This window comes from Nyctibius grandis, chromosome 1 (genome assembly GCF_013368605.1).
Source record: "Nyctibius grandis isolate bNycGra1 chromosome 1, bNycGra1.pri, whole genome shotgun sequence".
Taxonomy (NCBI): domain Eukaryota; kingdom Metazoa; phylum Chordata; class Aves; order Nyctibiiformes; family Nyctibiidae; genus Nyctibius; species Nyctibius grandis.
The window spans coordinates 19,109,567-19,133,821 of record NC_090658.1 but is presented as its reverse complement, the minus strand read 5'-3'; the positions used below and the strand labels follow the sequence as shown (position 1 = coordinate 19,133,821).

Below are 24,255 nucleotides of genomic sequence, written 5' to 3'. Positions count from 1 at the left end.
AATGGCTGGGAGGGGCTCTGCTATTTTGCAGTAATTGACATGCAAATATACTCCAAGTAATCACATCATTAACGATGTATTTTTATATTTGGGTCATATAATGAAATCACCTCTTTTTTTTTTTGGCTTAAGATAGTGTCTAAAATTAATCTCACCAAACTGTTATACCATCTAACTCAATTCCTACACATAAATACATTTACATGCATATATATACATGCACACATTCTCAAGTTCAGATGCATGTAGATACTATCCATTCAAATCAAGTATTAATCACCACTTTTTGTGTTATACTGATTTCTGCTATCAGTTAAGAGTTAATAATAACCAATACAGCTCTGTATTGTGTAATTTGTACACGGCATACAATAGCTGTAAACTCAGGACTCAACTAACCAGCACGTACCTTATCAAGTTCATTTGAAAGTTTTTTGTTTTCCTCTGTGAGCAGAATCTTTTCTCGTTCATACTTCTGTTTGAATTCTGTTTCAAATTCCTCTCTTTCACTTTGGCTAAGAAATAAAAAGAAGTTGAATTAGAAAGTTTCCAATTCTAAAACTCATCACACTGTTCACTTAAATACATAAAAGATCAATGCACACAGTAGCTGAAAGGAAAGTACTACTTGGTAATACCACAGCCTATTAAAACTAAGCAAGTAATGTATTATACTACCATCTTAGGACCGTAAGACAGTCTGTCGAATTTTATCATTAGACAGTGATCTTTCCTTCAGTATGGAATTAATAGAGCTCCACTGAGCTAATGTTTATCAATCCACTTACACATATTTTATTATTTAGGTGAATCCTTCAAACATTGAACAGCTGTAATTCTGCAGACCAAAGTGTGTGTCAATATTCTAAGACACTCAGGGTAAATTCTCAGCTCACAGAAACATTATTTTAACCTAGACATTTCTGTGATTCCAAGTTTCACACAGAATGACAGGCAAAAATGACCACATATGAAACCAGAACATACAGAATCTAAATTAGAGCACTCTGGGCTGGGTCTCTGATGAGAAAAGCTTATATGGGCTAGTCTTTGGACAATTTAGAACAGCCAGAAGACACATTCGAACTGTTAATTCAGGTACCGTATACTTACTATCAGCCAAAAGTGGATGGACAACCTATACACTCTTAATATTACCAGATTCTAGAGCAGGTTTGGACCATTCTTTCCGAGCAAGAGTTTCAAAGTAGCTGTTTCCCCCAAACCTTCCCTTCTCCTGTGGATGTCATTCAGTAGAGGAGAACCCCTGGTTGATCCCGCTTAACATTGACTTTGACTTTGCACAATGAATATGAGAACCTGAAAATAAATGAAGCTGCAGTTCCTCTGTTGGCCAAAAAACACTGTAATTTCCTTAAAGTGTACGGCAATGTTTTAGATGTGTAACTCTCACCCCACATCCACTCTTTTGAGACTCACTGCATTTACATTTTGTATTTACTGTTTCACCAATTATTCGGTTAACTGGCACAAAGTTCATCAGTAGGTTGATGGAACTATACTATAAATGCCACAGATACAGTAAATACCATTCAGCAAATACCACTATAATCCAGCCTTTAAAGGTTTGGAAAAGTGTCCAGTGTAAAAGGTTAACTCAGTAAAAATAAAATCCAGGGGAAACCTTGTCTTGAGCATCACAATTTTTTTTTCTGGATACCGATCAGAATTTTACATTGTGCACAGAGAAATGACACCCTCACCTCTTTTTCTGAGATGCAAAACTACAACAACTCTGCCAAATTGAGAGAACATCCTTAAAAGATGAGAAGTGTCAGTGGTTATAGCGAACCCAGTTAAGAGCAACGCTGGTTTGAATTTCCTATTCCTAATTTGAAATTCATTTAGTGCTTCAACCACTCTTTGAAATCTAGTACAGCATGTTAGACTCATGGTGAAATTCTATGTTGCTAGGCGTCCTTTGAAACATAACACTACATCCTAGCAAAGTAACATACTATGGTTACTGTTTAAATGCCAAGTTTGAAATTCACCACTGCTCCTTTTCTGTATCAACAGATTCCATGCATATGATGAGCAGTCCAGGGAAAAGGCAGGAAGAGATTAAAGCACTGGCTGTCAGGGGAATTAATAACAGGTCCTGCTTCTGTTTGCAAGGCATAGATTCAAAGCTGACTTCTCAGACAGTAGACCGAACTAATTTTTAATTAATTTGTCTCTTTTATTTAGCTTTTATGATTTTGTTTAGGGTTTTTTATTATGTATTTGTCTAAAATTTGTTCTTTCAAGGCTTTAAGGCTAAAATTTGTTCTTTTAAGGCTTTAAGGCTCAAAGCAGCCATAAACGGTGGTGGATTACAGAAGCTTTGGATTGGTAAAAGAGCCCAATTTGTAGTTTTCTGTATTTTACATTCTGAATTAAACTGGTGATTGTCACGACCCCAGTAAGTCAGATTGCTATAACATAATACAGAAACAAAGAAGATAAATTTTAAACAGAGAATGTCGGTATAATCCATCATACCCAAATATCAATGCAGCAAACCACAGAACTGTGACAGACTCCATAGGCGTACCTTGGACAGCCAAGCAGATCAAAATAACACATTTGCTTTAAAGCCTGGCATCCTCCTCTCCCATCAAGCTTTTTCTCTCATTTAAAATTTAGCTATGTATCGACTCTTCAAGTTTAAGAAATCATACATGATCCAGCTTTCTTTTTATCAATAAAATAATTGTAGCAAATCACATGCAAGCAATGTGAAATACACCTTTATGGTATCACTTTGTCACTCCAGCTCTTCATTGCGGCTGTACAAAGTGGAGAAATATTTTATCTTACTGCTTTGAAATCAAGAAAAGTAGACCTGAAACAAACACCAACCCCCAGGATTCTTTATATCACACAATTTAAAAACAGCAAACACTGTTTTATAAAGTGCTCTGCTTTATAAATCTATCATTAAATGACAGGCTTAAAAGAACATTTTTGTGATTTATTTTTGTGATCTATTTTACGCAGTTTCTTGCACCTCCTTCTGAAATATTTCATAATGACAATTCTAAGAAATGGAATATCGTGCTACACAGATCACTGGCCTGATACTGTGTTCCTACGTTCCCAATTTTAATAGCATGTAGTTTATCAGACTTTAGCAAAGGGCAATCATTTTGTACAGAAAGGTAGTTTCTCTCCCTTGAAGACGTATGCTGTTGAAGTAGCAGAAGTAAGAAAGCCGAAGTTTAAAGGAAACATAGAGAAAATACCTATTTAAAAAAACGAAACAGAAACCACCAACGTGCAAGTTATATTAAAAAGCACACACAGATTTTGACCAAGCACTTATGGACCCTTGCTTAGAATAACCTATGTAATCCACTCTATACTATAGCCCTTATGAAGTAATGCAACCACACCCTCTTATCAAAGCCTTTTTTTTTTTTTAATATGCACTAAAGATTATTTTTAGACTATTAAAATTTTTTTCCCAAATTGTATACGCACACTTCAAGCCCACACCCGCCCAAGCCTATTGTTGAAATAATTCCACTTATTTCAGCATAAAGCCTCCAGGTGCTTCCTTTTCAACACTTATATTGAACACCTCTGTACTGGCAGACTCACAAAAAGCTTTGCATGCCTGATTACAAAAGCTAAAGCCAGTATGTGTAAGCAGAAACAAAACAAAAAAAAAAATCCATGTTCTCTTAAGAAAAACTACCAAATACTGAGAATTGAGCAGCAACAGCAATTCTTCTGTTCTAATATTTAAGCTTCCCTTCTAAATCCCTGAACTACTACAGAAGTCAATCTGTAGCACCCCTTGAACAGTAGACTTCTGCATTTCTGTGGAGTCCTAATACTCGCATGAGATTCTGCAGATTTGTTTAATAAAACCCAGTTAAGATTAGCTCTTCATTAATCACTCATCATGTGCTTGGACACCTGGCTTTGTATGATGCTGAAGCCTGTCCCATTAAGAGCCAAATGTTGGATTCTGGTTACATGACACACTTCTGTTCATGCTTTAAAATGTTCTCTTATACCAACACTTGAAATACATACACAAACACATGGTTATGTCAGCACCCCTTTTAGATTTGCATCCAGTTCTTTTTTTTTTTTATAGAGAGAAACTAGATTGAAAGAAGGTTTATGAACCAGCTAGCATGAAGCTCATCAGCATTGTTAGACCGTTTGTTATTTCACTAGATGAACATCTAGTTAGAACTTTTGCAGCTGTACAACATTAGAATGGTTCTGATAAAACTCTAAGGAGTTTTTGGTCTGGTCAACGTTTGGAGGCATGATCTTTATCAACAGTTTAGCCTGCAGAAAGAGGTATTAATGATTCTTTATTGAATATTCCTCCTTCTGAGACACTACTGGACTGACATGGCATTAAAGGAGTATCATAATAGTATCTTAATATATTACAAGACAGCATAGCCTTTGTGCATTCCTAACTCATAGGTCAGCAAAACCATTAAGTTGTGGTACAATGAAAACAAACTGCTGATGCAAGTTTTACCTCCCAACCTAGAACAAAGCAGCAAACTACTGTGTTAATATGTCTGGCCTATGAATAGCCGTATTCTAGGAAGAAGCAGTTCATCCACTGCATTCTAGGCTGTATGATCTACTTCCCCTGCTGGAAACAATTTAATAGAGATGCAGTGTTTCCATCTATATTTGCATAAGCTTTTTTTAAAAATTCTTTCTCTATTACTTATATTTAAGGACTCACTACAGTTTGTCTAAGCTTTCAGCAGGAAATTCTCCATGTTTTTTCTAATATGCCATCTTACTACAGCAGCAAAAAGAAGCGTCTATGTTAGCGTCTATGAAGCATTCTGAATTTTTTATGAATGAAAATGAATGTGTGCAATTTATGACTATTTCCATTACTATACTATCCAGCAGAAAAACTTGTTTTTATTGATGAATGCCTCAAGGAACATTCTCAAGGCCAGTTATAAGCTCCACCACGTGGGAGAGAAAAAAAGCAGGTTTTCTGACAAATTACCGTGTCAGAAGAGATAAAGCAGCTTATGCCTACAGTAGTCTGATGACTGATGCTAACACTGGATGGAGCCCAGCATGGATTAGCCTTAGTCCGCATTAAGTGACTGTTCCTGGGCTGGCAGAAATGTAAGCAATAGTTGATCTCTAACACGTTAGTTTTGCATCAAAAGATGAAAACATCAAACAGAAAAAATGTCAAAAACCTATTTTAAACTGTAACATAAGCTGCAACTCAAGTTACATACCTTGGAATGGTCAGCCAGTGCAAGAATTCTGGTGCAAAATTAACTGTTTCAGTACGGGGATGTGGATTTTTTTGTTCTATTTTTAAAGGTGACTATTTCTAACTCTGGCATTAGCTCAGCTAAAATGCACCTGTCTGCACCACAATTAAGGAAGTGGTAGGGTGTTTGGAAACATACTAGGAGACTTCAAAGAGATTTTGAGCTTCAAGGTAAATTCCATACAATACTCACTTTTCTCTTCTGGTTTTCTCTAACTTGTCTTTCAAAATCATGATCTCCTTCTTGAGGGCAAGCTGCTGGCTCTCTGCATCCCGCAGTTCTTTCTTCAGACTTTTTATTTCATTAGCATGCATCATTTCACGTTTAGATAGTTCCTCTTCATAGAAAACACTTTTCTTTTCCAGGTCTGCCTTTAATTTGGTGATCTCTTGCTGGTGTTCTATACTGCTTACCCCAGGTGAGCGACCAACCTGTTTTTGCTAAAATAAACAGCCCCAAGTTAGCACTCAAGAATGCTGAAAACGATGCTTAGTAACAACTCAATATTCATAAGTCTATGTTTAGAAAATATCCCATTACAGACTTGAGTTAAACACATCTATCTCAATTTTTTTGAAAACTTGTTAGAACATAAATCTGAACAGTACTCTTTTATCATTTTATGATTTAAATGCAGTAATAGTTTCCAAGCCATTGAAAATTTGGCCATCACTTTAAACATCTCTGGCCACATTCTGACATGCAGTCAGAAAGCAACCACAGAATTAGAAGATTTTTATGCTCCCGCTCACACGGTTGACAGCAACAAGTTCAAGTGATTTTCAGGAATGGAGAATAAGGACTATGATACACAGTCAATATGTTTTAAAGCACAAATAATTAATGGAAAAGCTATACTAAGACAAGCAGGGGCTTAACTGAAGGCTAAAATCTAGCTACAGAAACACTATAAGGATTGTATCAGTCAGGAGGGAAACCTGACCTATTTTACTTAAACTGACCATTTACATCATAGAGGATTAATAGGAAAAACAAGCTTTAAACAATAAGAGTAATTACTTCACTTTTCGCAGCTGCATAGCTCTCTTAGGGAGGTCTTCTGGCATTTCAATAGTCTTTACACATTGCTTCAGGATACATACACATTTGCACCAAATGCTGCACTCACTAAACTCAATGTCCTGCCATAACATAGAGGAGGAGCAAGATCAGGTTCAAAATGAGATAGCTGCATGACATGCACTGAAATCCAAGTATGGAAATACTTTTTAACGTAAATACATGTATATCTTGGTTTGGAGTTTTTTCTGGTTTTAAAGGTAGCCTAAGGAAAGGAAATTGCTTAATAAAAACACGGTGTTTTGAGAAGTGCAGGTAACTGGAAAACCTACTCCCTTACGGCGACTGTTTCACACCTTTAGAAGGATCGAAGATATTTTGTTAATTATACCTCCATTTTTACCATGAGATATTAGAAACCTCTCAGTCACTTTTAATTAAACATGGCTTTGGGTAATTCTCTTTTGCTGATGTATGAATAGACTTTAAGAGCTAAATGTCATTGTAGAACATTCAGATGAGCTGAATTTCTACCATGACGGATTCTATGAGAAAGCTGGGCCGTGCTGTTAATGTCAGCAGAACACGCAAAACCCCCTAACTGGATGAGCCAGATATGTGCTGCTACCACATTGTTGTCTCTACCTCATCAAAATGACCATCTGTTTTGATCTAAGAGTAAAATCCTGCCCTTAGGATGCAGAATGGTAAACTGGAGGAAGAAGATGCCAGCCTAACAGGAGATGGTTTGGAGAAAGGTATATTTTTTTTAAAAAAAAAAAGAAAAAAAGAAAGGAAGTATAGGAATTTTCTTTCACTCACAGGCAGTTAAGTACCGAACTTGTTTGTTACTGCCCAGCATGCTGAATTGCCTACACATATACAGCAACGGAGCACATAAAAAAGTTTAGGCTTTGCAACATCAATCTATCAGGAACGTTAAAAGTTTTAAAGGTATTTCACATTTTTTTTCCACAATGAAAACATACTGTTAAGACCATAACACAGACAGTGCAGCAGAAGAGAGAGCTGGATGGTATTGTACAGTGGCTTACGGCACTAGAGTAATATAGTAAACAGAGAATATATTTTGAATTGATGTAAGCACAAATTCCAAATAGATGTTTTCATACGTGCCTGTTTCAAGTGGACAAATGGTGCAACTGTGCAACTGAGACATAATGCATCTCCTGGCACATAAACAGTTAGATGCCATAACTCTGCACTGGAAGTCTTCCCTCTCACGCACACAGACACACACAACAAACCCAAACAAAAAAACCTCCACACAGCAGCCCTTTCATTAGGCAGTTATGAAGCCAAAGAGTCCAAACTGACAGCAGTGTTGTAAATATTACTGTATGTATTGATGTCTATATCACATACTATGGATACCATAACTGCAACGTTAACAGACATCAAGTTGTGCACTTGAAGGATAAGGAACAACAACCACTAAATACTGCAATAATAGAGCAGGTGGCATGGGAAAACTTACTATTTGAGTAAACTAATCCTAAATGAACACATCATTAAAAATCTTGGAAGACTTCTGGCTTGTCTTTAATGAGATTAGCCTTTTGTCACAAGTGCTATTTTGTATTGCTTCAAGGCTTGTATCTTGCCCTTTGCACATGGTAATAATAATTTACCTCGCTTAAGAATATGAAGAATCTTACTTAGGATTGTGATGCTAATAGCAAAAAGTTTTATGATATATATATTTGCCAAATGCAACATACTAAGAAAGACGTAATCTTCCTTATTACAATCCTATTAATTATCACTTATGTGGATTACTATATTATTCCTCTCAATTTAATAATTTGCTGTTGCTCAGGTAGGAAGGAGAGAGTTGAGAATTTCAATTTCAATATGCTACCTGAATATTTAACATGCAAAATTTAGTCTAAATTTGCTTGAAATGAACTTACAAAAGAATAAACAAAAAAAATAAATCAGTCGTACAAATTAGCACAAAAAATTGCGAAGTTGGCTCAAAACAAGACTCACCCAACACACCTTTTCTGTCCGTGTAATTCAGTCCAGAAACAGAATTTTGGCTATCTGAATATACACCTAAGGCTTTATAACTAAGTTTACTGAAGTAAACAGAAAGTGTAAGATCTTCTAGCACACCTATGAAATGCCCTAAAAACTAACAATAAATACATCTGTCTACTGGTGAAGAACGGAAAGAGATTTGTAGGTATTATAATATTGCTCTGATGAAAATGAAAGCCGCCTTCTTCCGTTGTTACATATAGCTCTACTTTTCAACGTTAATGGAAGCTTGATTAGAACCAGAAATTTATTACAAATGGTAACTGGTTTCTTTTGGTACCTTCCTCCAACATGTGGTCCAAGTAATTAACTTCTTCACTTACTCATACAGTACGCTTTCACTACTCTTACCATTCCAGTATTGCATTCAGCTTCACTGTGAAGAACAATGCTGAGAGATGCCTTACTGGGTCAGACCAGTACCTTCCCTACAGCAGTGGCTGTCTGGGGACAGCATCCAGGCCTGCCTTTTTTTTGAGGTCCATTCCCCTTGGAATACAACAATTGTTGGACTAAAGCCATTAGAGTGTACCTCGCTGCATAGTCAGGGGGTCCGGTGTTCATCAATTTGTCTAATCCCTTTATGAACCTGCTGATACTGTCACAACCACAAACTCCTGTGGCAAGAAGTTCCAGGAGCTCACTCTCCAATATGCGAAGAAGTACTGTATTGAATGCATGTCCTGTTTGCTTCATCACCGCCCCTCACCTGCAGTACTGTAGGGTTTGGTAAACAGCCATTTCCATTCACCTTATCCACTACCTTTGTGATTTTGTAAACCTTAAACATAATTTCCCATCAGCTTCTTCCTGCCCAAATTTAAGAGTGATATCCAAATAGATGTTTTCACACATGCCTGTTCCAAGTGGACAAATGGTGAAACTGAGACATAATGCATCTCCTGGCACACAGATGGTCAGATGCTGTTTAATGCACCCCAGAATGTGGTTTGCCCTCTTGGCTGCCAGGGCACACTGCTGACTCATACTGAGCCTGTTTTTTTTGAAAATCTCCTTTGTCCACACACTTACTGACAATTTCACAGACCCCAGCAGGTCAGTGTTGCAGGACTTGGCTGGACAGAAGGCACACTGCTTTCTTCCCAATAGGTTCTGCTTCATCCATGAGCTCATCGACCTTATACTTTACTACAGCCTCTACCCCTTTCCCAAGGAAGTCTTACTCCTCTGCAGTTCCCAGCATCTTCTGGTTGAGAGTCACTGTGGCACAGCGCGCTGCCCGTAGTAAGAGGGTGCACATCTTGGTGAGTAGCTCTCTCACTTCTCACCAGTGAGGCCATCGCTCCATGTGACTTCACATCTGACTCACCTGCCGGCTCTAATGCTTCCTGCACATTATCCTCAGACTGATGCAGCTCATCTGATCAACCTGCTGCAAGGAACATGCTCTGTGTGGCAATCTCTCCTGCTTCACCAGTGAAGTCTGACACACCAAAAACTCATTGAGCATTTTCTGCCACAGCCCTATCAACTCAGAGATAACCTTTTTCATACCTGCCAACAAGAAGCTCCACGAGTTTCCTAAGGTGGCTTTCTGCTTTTGATTTGAAGAACTTCCCACAATCACTCTGCACATCCTTTGCAAAGTGCTCTCTAAATTCTCTTTATTTAGCCCTCAACATCCTGTCTACACTTAACCTGCCATCATTTATGGGCTTTTCTATTCTCCTCATTTGGAGAAACTTTCCTTTTTTCTTTAAATATTGACCTTTACAGTAGCCTCCTGAACTTAACTAAGGAGCCATGCAGAGATTTTACTGAATGGATAATGCAGTATCACAACAACCGCACATGATCCAAAGTGTGCTTACTGTACTGTGAAATATTACTAAGAAAGCTATAAGCCCCCTTTCCTCTCCTGATAAACTTGCCCTGTTGTTTTAAATCAGCATACCATTTATTCTCAATAGATCTCCAATAAATTCCTCTCACCTCTTAAACTGTCATACAAACTCTTGCTGATGGTGAAGATTCATGAAAGCAGAAGTAGTACATCTTAATTTTCAGATAACAATCTGAATTCACAGCAATCGAAACTTTACAAATCCAGACTTCATACTGAATGGGTTTCCTTATTTTCATTTAACAAAGGAAGGTAAAATAAAAGAATATTTGGAAAAAAAACCTAGATCTTCTGTGCAGTGACTTAGTGTTGACAAATGTCCCACAGAATTCTAATTTAAAAAACCCCTGTTATTCATGTAAATTAATACCAGAATAGGCCTAATCTGACATTTTGTACAAGAAGTTTAGAATTATCCTACTGGATGAAACATTTGGAAGAGGATTTTGCTGTAAATGAACAGTAATCCTCATGTGGAAATGAAAAATTCTCTCATTCGATTGTTGAGAAAGTCTAATTTCTTCAGAGCACCGTATAAAATGCTAAATCATAAAACAAAATAACAGCTAACACTCTTGGCTTACTTAAATTTCTGTTCCTAAAACCAGATACATGTGTGAGCAATCTCATCAATATAAACAAAGTCTTCACGGTCAATGCTGTTCTTGTGCAAAAATGTCTCAACTTCTGGCTGAGAGGCAGAATACACTAAAACTTTTCCTTTACAGTTACATCAGTTGACATCTATTGTGGAGGAAACCATGTTTCTTATGACTTACACGCTGAGGAACAACACAGTACACAAAACACCTATACAGAAACCTGTATAGGCTGCAGGTTTATCTTCAAATACTCAACAATCCTACACTAAAATAAGCTTTTAACAGGTAAAGTTAAACCAAGTAATAATGGAAGCAATTTGGTAAGAAATCATCAAGTATTAAGAAATACTTCAGTGAGCAGTGAACACACTGGCCTGAAAAATACATTAGGCAAATGTTCACGTTTCTGGACAATAACACGATGCATGCTTGCACTAATATTCAGCATCAACTAAAGTGACAAACTGACAATACCCTTTTGTCCTACATCTGAAAGCAATCAAACAGATCCAAGTCTTAGTGGACTAGTAAGTTTGCAGGTGTTAATATCAAAACACACTAACCTTTAGCCCTTCTACTTCGCTTTCCAACTGTTTAGAGTACTGTTCACTCCTCTCTCGCAATTTCCTGTCTTTGGATGCCTCAGCAGCTGCGGCTTCAGCTTGGACTTCCAGCTACAAAAGTACATACATTTTTAGTAGGTAGGATTCTTTTTTTTTTTTTTTTTTTAAAAAATCTATTGATGGTTTTCAGTATAAGAGATAAATCTTCAGCACTAAACTGGACACTTCAAATTCTTAAAAAACAAAATTGGTACCGTTTGAAACAACAATCAAAGAATTAAAAGATTTACACATAACATGAAAAAATTACTTTTTCAGAAAACCTTACATGTAACTAGTATTTCACAGGTTCTAAACAGTCTTCTCACCACTTACTTCTTTTTTAAGTCTCTCTGTTCTGCGTAACTCTTGCCTTAAACTTTCTACTTTTTGCATCACCACTTCCATTTCTTCCTCCTTATCTCGGAGCTGGCGGGCAAGCTTTTGTTTTTGAGAATGCAAGTCTGTCAGCCGCTCATTCATCTCTGAGAACTCCTGCATTGCCAATTTCCGCTGGCTGTGTGCATCTTTCAGCTCTTTGGCTTGGGATTTTAATCTGTCACTAGACTCTGCCAGTTCCTACAGTTTAAAAAAAGAATTAAGTAATAAACCTAGAAAGCTGCAAGGCCAATCCTGTCTTTGGATGCGCATCTAACACCTTCTTCAGAGTGAACAGAAACTACATACGCATCTCTTTTCATGAACGCATCTACGATACAGATCGTATGCCTCTGTAAATAAGGAAAGAGGCCAGGTTTTACACTGCTAAAGTTAATAAAACTGCATAAACGTAAACCAATTAGGAATTTACTCCATTACAGGTTAAACACAAAGGCTTTCAAGCACTTGCATTAAAATATAAAAATACGTTGCTTTCTTAATTAAAAAATGTCATTAGCATAGTTTTTCGAGAACTACTTAAATGAATAAAAATAACAGTACTTATCTCAACTATTAAATGATCAAAATAAGTTTTTGCATTAATTGAACAGAAAACTCTGCTCTATGAACATTTCTACTTCAGAAGCTTTTGAAAACTGATGTGCAATGGTGAGAGTATGATTTCACACACTATACCATAATATCAAATATTACAGAAAGTTTCAGGCAACAAAACACTGTAGTGATTAACAGCAATATGTGATAATTATTCTTTTAAAAGAACCCACATGAAGTAACACTGTTAGTGCTGTGATAACTCTACAGCACAATACCTTCCCAAAGCTGTGTCCTAGATCTGTGCTACTACACTACGGATGAGGGACCACAACAGTTTAAATGGTTTAATAATGTTCAGCCAAACCAGAGCAGAACAAAGAAGCAAGGAAAAGTGAGTCTGAGGATGAAAAGAAGAGTGGCAGGAAGAATTAATATTTGGCACTGTTGATATATATACAAATTTAAAAGCATTTTCTAAGGTTGTTAAAAAGAGGTCCTAATCACTACAAGTTGTTTTAGAAGAGAGATGGTCTTTCTTGCACAAACTGGCAGCTTTCAAGGTTTTAAGAACCTTAAGGGTTAAGAGAAACAGTGTTAAATACAGCTGGAACACCAACATTGAGTGTGGACTCTAAAATACTGGGCCAATATAATCATGATGAGAAACAGGCTAATGTATTTCACACCAGATTACAGGCTGATTTAACCATGAATACAAAAAAGAGCCATGAAAGACAGTATGTTACAAATAAGAAAACAAGGAATCAGGGAGATAGAGAAGAAATAAAAGCCAGCAGTCTTTAACTGCAGTTATTTCAGATTACTTTTCAGTCTTCATATTTGGGCAATTTTTCACACCTCTCTTCTGGAAACACTTCTGTGACACAGCCTTAATACCATATTCTTAACATTTTTTCCCCTGCTACAATCTCACACATACTTCAGGTTAAGTTAGTTGTTGGGAATAATTCTTCTCTACTCTTTTCTAACTACTATCATTACCACCTTAATCTGAAACTATAAAACTTTCTTTGCAGCCACCATGCAATTTGGATCACACAGTTGTTCACTATCTGGAAGCAGTCACCTAGGACCACCCAGCAGTCATACATACAATGCATCAAATAATGTCCTTGTCTTCAAAAAAGAGGCAGAAAGCAAAGTAGGTCATGCTACACGTTTGTTGTCTGCTCAGTTTTACACTTGAAAGTTATTTCAAGCAAAATGAACAAAAATAAAGTAGTCTTTAGGGGTTACTGACAAAATGCTTTTACCTTATTAAGATCTTCCCTCTCTTGCTTCAGCGTTCTGACCTGTTTCTCAAAAGCCTTTATTTGTCTGGAAGCATCATCCAACTCCCGCCTTGCAGTGCTGGCCTCCTCAAGTTGCTGTTCTAGCTGACCAGAATCTAGAAAAAGCAGCAGACTTCTAAATATGTTAAGGGAAAAAAAATAATTATTCTAGAATAGCACAGTCTAGCTGCTTGAAGCCCCTTCAGTATTTGTTCTGGTTTCCATTTAATCACAAAATAATGCAATTCTTATCTGTTTTAGAATAGGGAGTAGGTTGTTTCAACTGCCATTATCTGCTTTTAACAGAACAGAGTAAAAGGTCACAGCTTGCTGCAAAACAACACAGAAAACTACAACAACTTGTCTTTACACATTATAATAATCATGCACGATACATAGTTCTGTAATGTATGCTTTAACATGACCTATACGTTTGACTTTTATGCACTGTGATGTAATACACCTTTATTACACTGTAATCATAAACAGTCTCCCTTTTCCCCCCCAAATTCCCCCAGAAAGAAACAGTAAAAGGAACAGGTCACTCAAGAGCTGGCAAGCGTTCTCCTGCCGATACACTTAAAATTAACTTCAGATGATTTAACTTATTTCTAGTGTGAAATCCACTTGTGTTTATGTGATCTGCCTTATTACTACTATAAATACAGGAAAACTGTCAGTTACACAATGATAGTACATCTCTACACCACAGTTGAAAAATGTCATATAAATACGTTCAAATGCTACAACATGAAAAGTTGAAATCCATAAAATATGACAACTGAAAATTTCTAGCTAGTGGGTGGTTTTTTTCCTCTTCTAGTCCTTCACTTAAAAACAAGAATTTAAAGCAAGATATATATGAATGTAGGTTAATTCCAAGTTCTACGGAATCACTGGACATTTTGCCTTTGATTTCAGTTGTGGCAGGTCTTCAGACCACACATGTATTTACCCACAGAACAGGAACCCATCCATACTCTTAATAAGAGCCTTTTACTACATTTTCATAAATGCAACCCTAAGATACTGGCTCTTGGAGAAATCAAATATAAAAACACATACATTTCTAAGAGCTGTAATTTCTGAAACACAAGAATTTTATAAGCAAATGAATACCATTAGCATATACCCCAACAAATATTCACTATTGTTTTAAGTCATTGACTCTCGTTTAAAAATTTAAAAGAATGCATTTAAATAAGATATGCAGCTCAAAGCCAGAAATTATTAGCTGCCTCTCTTATGTAGTCTACTCTGAAGTCACCAGCAAAAAGAAAGTTTATATATGGCTCCGCTGAGCCAAGATAAATCTCTCTTCCGTGCATGAACTACTTTGTTCCACAGCTCTGTTTTCTTCTTCCATCACTGCCCTTTACATTTTTGGCAATATTAAAGATTCCTCAAAGTTTTCTCCTATGTAACTTAGTGAACAAAAATTATAACTTTGACCTCAAAAATTGAAAGCATATGCTAGCTTGTCATTTCCTGGAAAACTAGGTAGACAAGAAAAATGTATTTTTCTAAGGTCCCCCCGCTGACACTCCTGAATTTGACACAATTTTGTGTTCATTTTTCATTACCTTTTTAAGCAGGTGTTTACTCTTATAGCTCCAGAAGAGGCAGTAAAACAGGTTAAAGAATATAACCAAAAGCTAGTTGTGACATATGTGTAGTAAATGTTAATTTTCCATCTAATCACCCTAGTTGTTGCTAACATTTTAGCTAATATATGCAAACACTCACTGTAGGATGTTATTACATCACGTTTAATTGCCCAAGAGATGAGCCCAAAGCATAAAGTTCAGCTCTGCACCTGAACTGAGCCTTCTTAAAATTCATCAGATCTAGATTTGGAAATTCAGATATTTTAAAGGACACCCAGAAAACTTGGAACCTCCCATAAATTTGGAAACATTCAGGCATGACCATCATTAATTTAGTTTTCAAATCTATCTCACAAAAGACCCCCATGAAATCAAGCAAAATACAACATTCTCTTTCCCCAATTTTATCATATTAGCTTGTATTAGTTACAACTCAGAAGACAAAAATGAGTGTCTTCTAACTAATGGCTGTATAGTCTGGACCAGACAAGGCATTGAAGTATATACTGGGAAAGTTATGTGGTAACTGGGGATGGATTATACAACCCTACATCTTCCTCATTTGATCATGTTATTCATTTCCAACCTAAAAAACACAAGCACATAATGTACTAGGAATAAATACACAAATAAATGTGGCAGGGAGCAGAAAATTATTAACAGATACTTAAGGGAAAACCTTCTCAATATTAACTGCCTTCACCAGACACTGACTTCTTTTAAATCTGAAAAGGGATATCAGTTGTGTTGGGGAATGTTCCCACACCTTTTTTTTTTTTTTCCCTCATTACCAAAGGAAGAGAGTAATACTTTCAGCAACGAACTAAAATCTAAGTTGCAGCTCAGTAGTCAAGAATATAATGTAATTTAAAGCTGATCCTGATGCTCTTCTGTGAAGGGCTGGTCCCATTCAAAAGCTGTTCTTGTAGATACTGCTTTCCAGTGGTCCCAAAGAGCCAAAACCAGAGTCGAGGGGACTGATGAAGAACAGAGGTTTCTGATCGTGTTATCTTTTTCCTCATTACAGCGGCAAGTGGAGGGACACTTGGCTAGAGAGAAACTTCACAAAAACCTTTGTCCTGACATAGCTCCAACATGGCATCACTCAAATCAGAGTGAGCCTCCCTGAGCTAGTTAAGCTGTGTTCACATCCAAAAATAATGCTTATGGTACAATACAAAACTGCTGCATCATGCCAGAGCAGCTGTCCAACTGTACAACAGACTTTTTTCAGACTACACAATTTTAACAGCATATAATCTATGTACTGCCGTCTGCAGTTCATACATAGCATGCTTCTGACCCATCATGTAGCAGCAGAGTCTAAGCACATCAACCAAAATGTCTGGAAGTTAAGTTCAAGTTATTCTTTCTGTGGGTGTTGCTGCTGGCATTCCTGACACTTTCAGGAACTGAATGAAGTCTTTTCACAAATACAAAGCAGAATAAATCTTTCTTGTAGTTTCCGCCAACCTTTCTTGCTGTTTTTTTTTTTCCCTTGCCACGAGTAAGATACGGACATAACAGAGATCCATCTACTGCTACCTGTGTCTGATTTTTCTCTCACATAAAATACAGGCATTTTCCTATTTGGACTGAGGAGAGGAATCAGATTTGTCCTCCCTGTTTCTATGGTTCTAGTCCTGATACCTAACAGTCTCCATCAATCTTACTAATTTTCCTAAATAAAAAATATCTTGCTGTACTTCCTTTCTTTCTCTTTGAAGATGTCTCTGCTCTCAAGATCCTATTTTGAAGAAACTGTTATGGAGCAGGATAGCAGAAGTCCTATGTTATGAATCACTGCGAGAGAAAATTCCCTTTAACTTAATTCAGAGCATCAAATCAAGAACACTGAATATTAGTATTAGTAGCTAGCCTTTAAAGTAGGCTAAAAAGACATTAGTTAAACAGACAGCAAATTGGTTCACTAACGGCTATATGCAACATGGTGAGCAAAATGAGCAATAGAAGCTCTCCCTCTGGAAGTTCCTAAAACATGAATTGCCAAAATCTGGGAGAGTAAGGCTGGAAAAAGATGGATTTGGATATATCGGATTTATTTGAATCTTTCCCTAAATGTCTCCAGTAGCCTCTGTAAAGACACAGGATACTGGGCTAAGTAGATCTTTGCTGTTTTGGCTAGTTTGGGAGTTCTGAAGAAAGGCAGTATGACATTAATTAAAAGAAATCCAGCTCTTTATCTGCACAGATTTCAAAAACACTTTTCAAACTTCAAGTACTGAGAAACTTGATAGCCAAATTGTTAGTTATCATAAAATCTTCATGAACTCTCAGGAGCAAAGGAATTACATAGAAAGCAAATAAATGTTCAGTTTTGTAAGGAATGATAGCTCATTGACAGCAGAGCTGAGAGATGGTTCTTCCTCCTCTCATCTCCCTTTTCTCGTACGCTCCTATTGCCCACCTTGTGTTGATTTACCAGATCATAAGTTGATCAAATTCTCTGTATCTAGATAGTTCTTTCCTTGTTTAATTGAGTGAATTAAAGTCAAGAGAGAGCCCAGGACGCAGCCTTATAGCCCATAGTGTCCTCTCTCATGGAAAACATCTTTCACTACTCCCTGCCACTTGGAAAATTCAGTATCACTGTAGCTTCATGCACACAGCCCACCTCCGGCATAACCCACACTTTTCTAAAGGTACTGTTCCAAGAAAATACTCAGAAAACCACATCTCCAGTTTGAATTAGCTTTTACTCCACATCCAGTTACAATGCACTAAGCAACAGCACGCTATAAACTACTGTGGTTTCAAAGAAATTATAATCACAATTGTGATCACATCTCACAGATTTGGCCCTTCCAAGGAAAATTCAACAGAAAATGAGATAATGGAAAATACCAGCTGATGCTTAAATCATAACATATAGTCCTTCCATCAAATGTTTTGAAGACTATTAAAACTGCTAGACTAACTTCTTCACCCTCGTTTACTCACATAAGCAAGAAACAACATCTTCCTTCGTTCCAGTTTACTACCTATGCACCTGCCCACCAGAGTGCAGGGATGTACAAAGCAAGGAATGCTAAGATATGCTACAATGACTATGACTTCTGAACGGAGTGCAGTGACTTTTGATACTGCCAAAAATAACCAAACAAGTGCTCCATCCACTCTTGCAGTACACCTTGCAGGGGGGAGAAAAAAAAAAAAACAAAAAACAACACAAACAACAAACCAAAAAGGTAGTACTATGGAAACTGGTTCCGCTGATTCTCAGGTAGAGCCTGATTCACATCCATGTATTAGCAACACCACAATTTAAAACTAGTGGAACTTTACCACTAATAATGATATCAGAAGTCATTGAAATCTTCCTTCCTCCTTGGAACCAGACACACTGGAGTACTGAATATTAAGCTGAATTTGTAGAAAATGTTGAGCTATCAATGAGGAGTGAAGGGTAAAATGAGAAGTAAAAATAGACTGGAAGATTCTTTTAGAAAGTAAAGTAAAACTAGCATTACGTTAGGACAAAAATATTGTCAAAATATTTACTGTTACAGTTTTTACATCAGTATTTATGACATACCTGTTACCTGTTTCTTCAACTTTTCAATTTCCTCTTTCAAACTTTTAATTTCTAAATCTTTGCTTGCTGTTATTGGGCCATCCACTGTTGAATACTGCAGAGCCTGAACTGTCTGGGTGGACTCTAGAAAAAGATGGAAGAGAGAAGGACAAATTACACACTTGACATCTGAGGAGGTCAAAAAGATATTATTGATAAATTAAGACATGCCAAAAGACTTTCCACTGAGGATTCTACAATTTATAATTTTCAACAACTATGTGCCAATTTTTCAGTAATTGTTAGCTGGACAAGCTGAGTTCTTAGGTGTTTTTAGAATGAAATCTTTACGCCATAGTAACCAAGGCAGAGTGCAAATAAAGTTAGCATGTTATAAAAAGTTGCACACATGGGATATTTCAGGCATAAAGAGCAACAGAAGTTTAATTTGTCAACAGAAATAATGAAGAGAATTCTTTTCTGCTAGGAAGCACTCCAGGAGGTATATTTATTTTTTTCCACGGTATAAACCATACTTTAAAAAGCTGCAAGCTAATCTAAGTCTAAAAACTGATTGCATGATTTTACCTTGCAGTTTTCTACTAAGTTCAAGCTTTTCCTGTTCTAGACGTCTTATTCTCCTCTCATAAGCTTCTGTTGCTAAACTATCCTCCAAAGTTCTTTGAATGCTGGCATCAAGATCCATGGAGGGTGGTCCAGCTGTCAGTCTTAGACAGCTGCGGTCGGAAAGCACACTGGGGGGAAAAAAATTACACAAGTTGTGTTTAAAATAATTTCTAAAAAAATGTATCAACCAATCACTAGTTGTTTAAATTGTTAATTACTATGTAATTTATTATACAGTCAAATAACACCTTGTTAGTATGTGCTCGTTAAAAATTGAATTCATTTTTACCTAGCATGACTGACCTCCTCAATGCATTTTTTTGTTACATAAGTGTGAATGAACTCCTCGTTAAAAAATGATCATTATGGACAGTCTATGTTAGCCAGATAGCAAAAAGCAACAATCTAGATAGTAAGATTACAGTAACAGTTTATTTTTTAAATAATTAATCAAGTTTCCCAAATACTTTAAAGACAACAATCACAACAAATGGTGTGAAATTATCACATGACAACTAGTGCATGTACTTATCAGAAATGCTGTGGCCCCGATTCTGCGGATACTCATGTACACGTACTACTACTTATGCAAATAATCCTTCTGAAGTCTACAGGACATGTCACATAACCAGCATTAAGCACATGTGTTTGCAGAAACACTGGCCTGGTTTTAAAATGGTTGTAAACATGCTTTATTTACTTATTTTCATAAATAATCAAGGAGCATACATGGACTTCCTTGTTACTGTTTAATTTAGCAGTAGAGATGAACATGACAAATATCACATTCACATCAAATATCAATAAAAGTAATTTTAAAAAAATTTCCATTCAGACTTACAAGGGTGTCAAAGGACTAGAAAAAAAATCGTTCTTAAAGTCTAGTAAGCTAAGTTCTCTCTGGGTCCACACATCTGGTCTTAACTTTGTCATATGCAGTTAACAGCATACATCGTCTGAAAACCACCTTTCTCAACAAAACTCCTCTGAACACAGGTGTTGACCTTTAAATTCATGTAGATTTTGCCCGCAGATAGCTCATTCTTTTGGACACACAGCATTTTAGATTATGGCCTAGTAATTTCCTCAATAGACCACATTCTTTGGTATCTGTCTGCAGTTGGTTTCAGAGACAGAAGCTTAAGATAACTATCCTACAGACAATTTTGGAACTCTTTTAACTTACCAGCTACTTGTATATGTGAAACCCACAAATGGTAAATGATGGCCAGAAAATGCAGTGTGTGATGGTGGAGGCATTGTTTCCTAGAAAAATAATAGGACATTTGAGTAAGTAACGTCCTACTGGACTTAAAAGAAAAAGATTTCGAGTTTAACCGTATGTGAAGTGTTAGTGATAATATCATATGGACTATATTCACAGTCAACCTTATCTACAGCCCAAATATGAAATGGCATCACCTAAATCTATTTACAACAGCATGCAACATACAAAAAATACAGCATGCTGGCATAAAAATGCTTTTCTAATTAAATAGGCTATCGTTGGAGGAAAGCAGAACATTACACATACTAGAATTTATTCCTTCTTTTTTCCAAGAAGCTGTTAGCACAAAGAGTGTCACCTTTTACTTCCTCCTATACTCCTCTCTGCTATTTAGTCAGCAGGGCTTCCTGCCTGTAGATTTACCAACCCCCCCTTCTGAGCAACTATCTCTATTTGGAGAGAACAATAGTGAGACATTTACAAGGAAGAAGTAATACGACAGGGTTTTCTAAACCCATCAGTGCTTTGACCATTTCTTCCTTCATTGCTCCTTTTTCCTGCCATATAAAGAATTACAGACCAAGACAAATCTTTGAGCTTCTCCTCAGGCTAAAATAACCCTGTTGCTGTATTATTCGAACCATTATAAGTTCTAATATTCTTAAGTACTGTGTTAAAAGTTTCCTGTTTAACCTCAAAATGCAAGGTTTTTGTTGCTATACTAGAGATGGCCTTACCGGTCCTCAAAAGAAACTCCCTAAGAAGAAAATTATCACACAAAGTGCTAAAAGGTTCTAAATCTTAAGAAAAGGTAACAAAATGATTTTTTTTTTCCAAACAAAAAAAAAGAAGAAAGGAACCAGTTGTACATTTTTACATGTAAAACTCAGCAGGAGAGAACAAGCCTGTATTCAAAAGAAATCCAAAATTACGTTTTCAGTGGTGGGGGTCAGCTATATTACATCACAACCTTGACCTTTTAGCAGACAAAAATCTTCACTTCGAAAAAGAGTTCCCAGAATAAAAAGCAACATCAGTGACATGGCTAGATTGTGTAAGTACATCAAGTCTACATTGTTGGGCATTTTGGAAACTAAGGACAAGACCAAATTACAAAGCCTTAACTTTCCACTAATTGAGAATAAAAATATCAATTATTACACACTATGGTTAGGAAAAGACATGGACACTAAGAACTTGTTACTGCAAATAACAGATGTATGTGTTAGTTAAATACGTGTAAAGTTACAATGAATTTACAAAATTGAACTGCAGTTATCTTTACACATACATGTTTGGAGGAACACCCTCCAAACTATGAATGTATTCCCCCCACAGTTCTTCAAATCAGCAGTTTGTTGTTCATGCAGAACACAGTGAACACACTGCAATAAACTGCCATTTACATATACTTCATTGTAAAGTGTACTACAAAAGCAGATTTGTCAAAATGTTAATTCTATACTTACAGAATTTTTTAAGCAATCATCATCCACATCAAAGTTTGAGGTATCAGTGGGGCTGCTGACTTCTGGGATGTAAGGTGCCTCACAGTTTCTAATGTTGTCCCAATCAATCCCAGAAAAAAAAGGATGGTTCTTAAAGTCTTCTATCCCATTTTGTCCAAGTCGATGCTCTCTGCTACAAATGAGCCTTCGGATGAGGTCCTTTGCACTTTCAGAGACATCTGTCACTTGAGCAGGAAACTGAAACCTCTCCTTAAAGATCAAGAGAAGATAGTTTATTACCAAGAAAAAGCTGGAAAAAAAATCACCTTTCTTAGTGAAAATTATTATGTAGAAAAAGAAATGTGCAAATACTCTATTCTTAAATATATGCAGTAAGGTTTCTAGGAAAAGGACCCCCCTAAAGGACACAAACTATTGAAATCTTTTTGTCTCCTCGTTTTTCTTCTTTATTTAAATTTCTCTTACACTGTTGAATTCTACAGCTACCTCCATGTGGAAGAACATTTAAGAATCTTCTGCATAAGCCAACCAATGGATCTCGCCAGAAGAAAGTAACGCAAAAAGAGCGATGTAATGTAGCCAAGATTTACTCCACAGAGTGAACTAATAGCCATGTTTCCAAATCCAGATTTTTAGTTTTAAATTGCTTTATCCTAAAGCAAACCCATCTGCAATCCATAACCATAAACTTACTATATGGAAACATATTTTTTGTTCTATATTTATGGACATTAACATAATTAGTACATAAAAACTATTTTTTAAATAAGCCTCCAAGTTACTCTACTACTTATTTAAAATTAGCTTAGAGAGAGACAGAACGAGAAAGTGCACTAACTTTGTGGTTCATTATTTTCCCATAGGTCTCCACCAAGGACTCAGCATAAAAGGGCGTCTCTCCATAAAGCATTTCATACATGCAAACGCCTAGGGACCACCAGTCACACTCAGGCCCATACTTCCCTTTTCCATCTTCCATGGCCTGCAAGATTTCTGGAGAGATGTAGTCTGGTGTTCCAACCGCCACTGAAGACTGGACCTGTAGAAGTTACATTTCCAGGACTAAAATCAACTTCCATCTTTAGAGACACTGCTGTTTGTGGCACTGTGCATGTATATATAAATTTAGCCTAGTGTTCTGGTTATAACAATAACAACTAAACATAATAAAAAGGCTTCTAAATTCATAAAGAAATATATAAGCATCCAAGGCACTACATTAATAGGCATCCCAATAACACACTTTTGCTCAACTCTTACAAATATTTAACCACAGAGAAAGAACAAAACTGTCAATTCTTAGGCTTACAGTTGTTATTAAGTAATTATAGATTAGGCAATCACATATATTAACTCAAATAATTTGTGACACTCTGGGACATGATTAACAAACTGGAATTACATTCTAGTCACACCTACTATACACTGTGCAAGTTTAAATATACTACTAAAATATGATGATATGTTAATTGTATCTCATCCTGCTTATAGTAAAGCTTACATTTTCAATAAAGATTAGAGCTCAGAGCTCAAAACTGAGATTCATAGTTCATCAACAAATACCTACTCGGTACTGATAGTGCAGCTTCTCTTTATTTATTAGAGTTGACTATATGCATCTAAAAAGCTTTTGATATACAGTAAAACCAAGCAAAGTGCAGTCCTATTTTGAACCAAGGTTAGTTACATACCAATACCATCACAATTCCATTTCATTTAACATAAGGCACCTTTTCTCTTTATTAGCACACATTTTAGCAGCTAGCAAAGGACTGAAGGAAAGGTGTTTAGGAATATATCATTCTTTCTAATTTACCGTTCCATCTTCCATCAGTTTCAGACAAGAACCAAAATCTGCTAATCGAATATGTCCATTCATATCCATCAAAATGTTGTCTGGTTTAATATCCCTGCAAATAAAACACATTTCAGAATTAGTACAAAAAAGTATCGCATAACACATAGTCCAAGCATTAACTCTGCAACACCCCTGTCATTCAAAACCACCAACAGATGGAACACAATCACTCATCATATGATGAAATTTGCACCAGGGACATTTCATGACAGGGGCTGTGGATCAAATCATATAATGCCTGTTAATTTTAGTAAGAA

At 36.5% G+C, this 24,255-nt stretch overlaps 1 protein-coding gene across 12 annotated transcripts in view; it reads right to left on the bottom strand.

Moving 5' to 3' along the window:
• CDC42BPA (CDC42 binding protein kinase alpha) overlaps positions 1-24,255 on the bottom strand; it is a 192,468-nt gene that overhangs the window by 56,564 nt on the left and 111,649 nt on the right. For 10 of the 12 annotated variants that reach the window (XR_011049125.1, XR_011049123.1, XM_068411711.1 and 7 more), the window contains exons 7-17: positions 23,957-24,050; positions 22,979-23,179; positions 22,141-22,389; positions 20,630-20,709; positions 19,405-19,571; positions 18,838-18,960; positions 13,657-13,790; positions 11,780-12,022; positions 11,405-11,515; positions 5,484-5,731; positions 410-515 (exon numbers count right to left, since the gene is read on the bottom strand). Coding sequence is in view for 10 of the 12 variants with exons in the window: in XM_068411711.1 (XP_068267812.1) it covers positions 410-515; positions 5,484-5,731; positions 11,405-11,515; positions 11,780-12,022; positions 13,657-13,790; positions 18,838-18,960; positions 19,405-19,571; positions 20,630-20,709; positions 22,141-22,389; positions 22,979-23,179; positions 23,957-24,050 (1,756 nt within the window). In the remaining 2 variants the exon portion in view is untranslated. The remainder of the gene's footprint in view (positions 1-409; positions 516-5,483; positions 5,732-11,404; positions 11,516-11,779; positions 12,023-13,656; positions 13,791-18,837; positions 18,961-19,404; positions 19,572-20,629; positions 20,710-22,140; positions 22,390-22,978; positions 23,180-23,956; positions 24,051-24,255) is intronic. The other 2 variants (XM_068411745.1, XM_068411789.1) reach the window with 1 other exon arrangement.